We start from the raw sequence: 5138 nt of genomic DNA, 5'->3' as shown, positions 1-5138 counted from the left end.
TCCCCACCGATCGCTAGAAAATACAGTTACACTAAGTCTCCTGGTATGACGGGCCGGCAGCGTTCTAAACGGGATGGATCTGCGGTAATATTCTGGCTTTCTTGATCTTCCCCCACAGTCGGGTTAAAGGGAACCAGTCACCACCTGTCAGCCTTATAAACTACATAACGGGGCTCGAAGGTGAGAGAACGGGGAGTCCGGAAGGTTGTGTTTGACACTCACCGGGTGCCTCGTTCCGGCGCTGTGTCTCCGTGAAGTCGGTGCGCACACAGTAAGGCGCGATCACATGACAGTTTTTATGTTCAGCTTTTTGTGAGCCAAAACCCGGAGTGGAGAGCCAGTATAATGGGGAGAGGTGCCGTCCTTCCATATTTTGGACCCGCTCCTTGTTGTGGCTCACAAAAAACTGAACATAAAAACTGTCGTGTGAAAGCGCCCTCAGGGCTTCTACCACTAGTGGGGTTTTAGTGCTGCGATATCGCTACATTTTTTTCAATGGAACTTTCTAATGTTAAAATCGCAAGTTTGCGCTTCTGTCCCATTGAAAAAAACGCAGCGATATCACAGCGTTAAAAAGAAAGAGCCAGTGGGTGTCAGCCGTAACTCTTTGCAGCCCGCTCTGCGCTCTGGGAGAGCGTGAGCACGGAGTCGGCTGTAAAGTCACACTATGTGTGTGCGGGGACGCAGCGCTGGAGCGGGGCACCCGGTGAGTATTGTACACCGCTCCCCGGACTCCCCGTTCTCTCACCTTTGAGCCCAATAATGTAGTTTATGGAGCTGACAGCTGGTGACGGGTCCCTATAAAGGCGGCTGCGAACATCTGGGATGATGTAATTCAGTAGGGATCGGGGTCCACAGTCACAAGACGCTACATGTGATAAGCAGTAAGACTGCGGTAAATCATCCGCGTGACTTCAGCGTTCCCCTTTGGGTAGAATGTCACCATAACAAATACATCTGATGTGTCCATAAGACAAGATCCCAGGGCCGGGTGCTACACAGGAAGTGTCCGGCGCTCTACACACGCTCATCCGTAGGACGGCTCCACGGACGAGCTGCGCACAGCGATCTCCGTGTATGTGGAGCGTTATTTGTATTTAACCCTAATGAAGCGTCATTCACAACACTTAGGCTGCGTTCACACGGGGCGGAATTGCCACTAACGTTCCGTGCAGACTTTCTGCACAGAAATTCCGCCTGCGACTTTAATCCTGGGATTAGCCGGCAAAGGGCAGGAGATTTACAAAAATCTCATCCATACGCTGCGACCGAGCCGCACTGAGATTGACAAGCCACACGGAACTCAAAGACGTGGCATATCAATTATTTCCCCGCTTCCGCAGTGGATCCTCTCCTCTCTATGGGGAGATGGACGCAGCGGAATGCAGGCGGTGAAGCCGCTCCTAAACCCGCGACGAAAGGCCATGAGTTTTGAAGCTGCATTTCTCTCGCAGAAATCTCGCAGTATTTCCGTGCGGTCATTCCGCGAGATTTCAGTCCGTGTGAACCCAGTCCTAAATCCGACCTGATCTACCCGGGAACCCCACAAACATACCAGGATGCCACCTTTATGCAGATTTTCATGGACTTCACCCACTTAGCGCTCTCTTTTGGGGGACAATCCTGGTAAAATGGGAGTGCTGGTTCATGTGATGTAGTAGATCAGACATCATTGGGATAAACAGCAATGACACACGGAGGATTATCCATAAGGAGGCACAGGGATCACACCCAGAATACAATCACAGCGGATCCCCCACATGTGATCTAGTCATAAGGACAGCGGTCAGATAGGCCGGGCACCAACATATGTGCATTGGGTATAACACACACAATGTACTGTGAGAGAAGTCCCAATGGTCTCTCCTGCGCCATCCTGCCCTTCGCTCTCTATAAATAAGGGCTGTTGTTCGGCTCGTTTTCAATGTCTGAGTCTAAAAAAAACGTATAAATATTTCTATTTTTTTCTAATAAAGGGAGAATCAGCTGATTACGCAGAATGCTGTGTGACCGAGTCTATGATCCTTCAAGCAGCTCGAACTGAACCCCGTTGGATTCGGAGCACAAGAATATAGCTGTAGCATTCCATCGCACTAACAGCGCACGCATATAATACGCGCAAAAGGTGTCAATGAAAGGACATTGCTCTCACTGTTCCGCTCACGCTTGCCTGTATTTTATTGCGTATGTTATGTGCGTAATAAAGAGCGCAGCATGTTCTATTTTACCGCATATAATGCACATAACAGCCCTATTGTTCTCTATGGGTGCGTTCACAACACAGCGCTTACACAATCACATTACATATGTATGGCGGTTTTATGTTGCCAGGAGACAGGAGAAGGAAAGTGAAAAAAAGAAGAAACCAGCCAGCCGGCGCAGGACAGCGTGAGTAAAATACGTGTACATGTGCAGGCATAACCGTGTAAGAACATGACAATACGCAGGGATACGCAGACCCCTACTCCGGGAAAATGGTCAAGTGGGCCTGGCTTTGGTTATAATCACCTGCAGCCCCACCTCATTCATCCCATTGGCTGTCTGATCTACCAATCAGTTTGTCTTTCAGTCCTGTCTCTGGTCAGTTTCTATTATGGTTTCTCCCAGTTGTTGCTTCTCCCAATATCGTTATTAAACCGGCATTCACACGTAATACAGCATGAAGCGGCTCGGTGAAGGAGGCAGTGAAGGTGTGTAAGTGTCTGATGGGGTCACACAGCGCATAAAAGGACAGCCGCCCGGCCCCATAATCCAGGCAGATCCTGACTCTATTACTGGATATAATGTGAGGTAACGGAATCACTTTACTATCATGTCTCACTAAATACTGATTATTAAACCTCCTCAAACCCCAGGACTTGTTATTATCTCCAATGTATGACTGCTGCCCCCTCCTGTCTATACTGGGGTAACACATCCCCACCCTCCACCTCACTGATCCACTGATCTCCACATCCCAGTAATGTCGTCCTGAGGAGAATCCCCTCCTGCTCATCACCTGATTATGCTGGAATCTCTCTGCTGTTTCTGGACGGTTCTGGTTCTCTTGTGTCCCGGTTGCCGTTTTCAGGTCATCTGATATATGGATATTATTACCAGCTGTGTTTTCATCCAGTAATATGTCTGCAGGACCCTCCACATAGATCCCCCTCATTATATCTGTTACTATGTCACATAATGTGTGAAATGTGTCTGAGATCACAGCCACATCCGGACCATCTACATCATGAAGCGGTTCACCATGTCCCCGCGTGTCCCCATCACCTCCATCATGTCCCCCCGTGTCCCCATCACCTCCATCATGTCCTCCCATGTCCCCATTACCTCCATCATGTCCCCCCGTGTCCCCATCACCTCCATCATGTCCCCCTGTGTCCTCAGGATCATACAAGTCCCCGGTGTCTGGTTCCTGTAAGACAGTCAGTGGATCAGTCATGTTACACAGCTCCTCCATGTGTCTCATCTTCCTGGACAGCTCGTCCTTCTGTATTTCCAGCTTCTTCATCAGAGCAGACAGTGAGAATGACTCTTCCTTCTCCTGCCTGGAGATCTCGCTCAGGACCCTCTTCTCCACATCGTCCAGCCGTCTCCTGATGTCTCTACACAGGGCAGTGACTCTCTCAGCTTCTCCAGATGCTTTTTCTTGAGCTTTTCTCTTGCACTCCTCCAGACTCCGGACTCTTTCCTCAGTCTCCTCCCTCCTTGTGATCAGTTTCTGGAGAACATTTCTCAGTCTCTCCTTCTTCTTCTCAGAGGCCTCGTCCAGCATCTCCACCCGATGACCCCGATGTTCTCCGGCCAAACTGCAGGACACACAGATACAAGCGGCGTCCTCAGTGCAGTAATATTCTAGGATCTTCTTATGGACAGAACATTTCCTGTCCTCCAGGTTGGCGCTGGGCTCACATAAGACGTGTTCTGCTGACTTGCTGTGAACTCTCAGGTGTTTCTCGCACAGAGAAGCTTCACACAGCAGACAGGATTTAGCGGCCGGTACAGGAGAGTCCACACAGTAAGTGCAGAAGATCCCGGCTTCCGTTTGTGTCGGAGGAGTAGTCAGGAAGTTCTCCACGATGTTACACAGAGCTAAGCATCTCATCAATGCCGGCCGCTCCTGAGACTCCTCTCTGCATTCAGGACAGGAATAAACTCCAGCCTCGTCCTGTGTATCCAGCACACGATGAATACAGACCCGGCAGAAGTTGTGTCCACATCTCAGCATTACAGGATCTGTATAAGTGCTCAGACAGATGGAGCAGAGCAGCTCGTCTCTCACAGCAGCAGACGCCATGGCTGACAGAGGAAGAGAGAAACGAAACTACTACTTCCTGACCCTCATAGACCTATGAGCAAGTTTTCTTCTGTTGACTACAGGGCGGGGCTGCACGGCACAAGATCACTATTAACCTGTTAATGGACAGTTGTCATAATGATACCATGTTTTCCTGAAAATAAGACCCTGTCTTATATAAATTTTTGTCACAAAACAGGCATCGGGTCTTATTTTTGGGGAATGTCTTATTATACTTACCTACCAGGCTCAGTTCAGGTCCCTCCCGCTGCTCTCTAGACCTACGACACGCTGAGCCGTGGCATTGATTGGCCAATTCATAAATTCTGCCTCCACAACGCGAACCAATCACAGCCATCGCATTCGTTCATCGAGTGCTGCATGGATTGGCTGAGCAGTGCTCGAGAACCAATAGCAGCCATCACTTCCTGGAGGTGGGATTTATGAATCCCATAACCAAGAAGTGATCTTCTGTGTGTGAACGAGAACTGCAGGACGCACGGCGGAGCTCCAGGCAGCAGCAGGAGGACCTGGATCAATCCTGCTAGGTAAGTATTCAATTTGTTTTTTAAATGTAATGCAGCTAGGGCTTATTTTCAGGGTCAGGCTTATATTTCAAGCCTTCCCAAAAAATCTGGGTAGGGCTTATTTTCAGGGTAGGTCTTATTTTCGGGAAACTGGGGTAGATTCTTTCTGCTGTATATTTGGGGCCTACATTGTGGTCACATATAAAGTGTTGGGTTGTTACTTGCAGTAAATTCCTCTGTTATTCCTCTCTTTTAAAAAGAAATTCAATAGAAATCTACTGAAAATAAAGAATTTACAGCAGAGATAAGAGAAGAGATTC

The 5138-nt window shown here is 48.8% G+C and overlaps 1 protein-coding gene across 1 annotated transcript; it reads right to left on the bottom strand.

The window, feature by feature from the left end:
• Positions 1-231: 231 nt before the first annotated feature.
• On the bottom strand, positions 232-4291 carry LOC136611051 (E3 ubiquitin/ISG15 ligase TRIM25-like). The gene is made up of 2 exons (XM_066590302.1): positions 3355-4291; positions 232-3306 (listed from the first exon to the last, which is right to left on the bottom strand). The coding sequence occupies exons 1-2, from the start codon at positions 4289-4291 to the stop codon at positions 2582-2584; spliced, it is 1662 nt and encodes a 553-aa protein (XP_066446399.1). The 3' UTR covers positions 232-2581.
• Positions 4292-5138: the final 847 nt, after the last annotated feature.

This window comes from Eleutherodactylus coqui, chromosome 2 (assembly GCF_035609145.1).
Source record: "Eleutherodactylus coqui strain aEleCoq1 chromosome 2, aEleCoq1.hap1, whole genome shotgun sequence".
NCBI classification, from domain to species: Eukaryota; Metazoa; Chordata; class Amphibia; order Anura; family Eleutherodactylidae; genus Eleutherodactylus; species Eleutherodactylus coqui.
The sequence above is the reverse complement of the archived record's forward strand: the minus strand, read 5'-3'. Positions and strand labels throughout refer to the sequence as shown.

Coding starts and splice junctions, on each gene's coding strand:
- LOC136611051 (XM_066590302.1), bottom strand. CDS start 4,291: ATGGCGTCTGCTGCTGTGAGAGACGAGCTGCTCTGCTCCATCTGTCTG. Junction 3,307..3,354: donor CACAGGGGGACATGATGGAG/GTGATGGGGACA, acceptor GGGACATGGGAG/GACATGATGGAGGTGATGGG.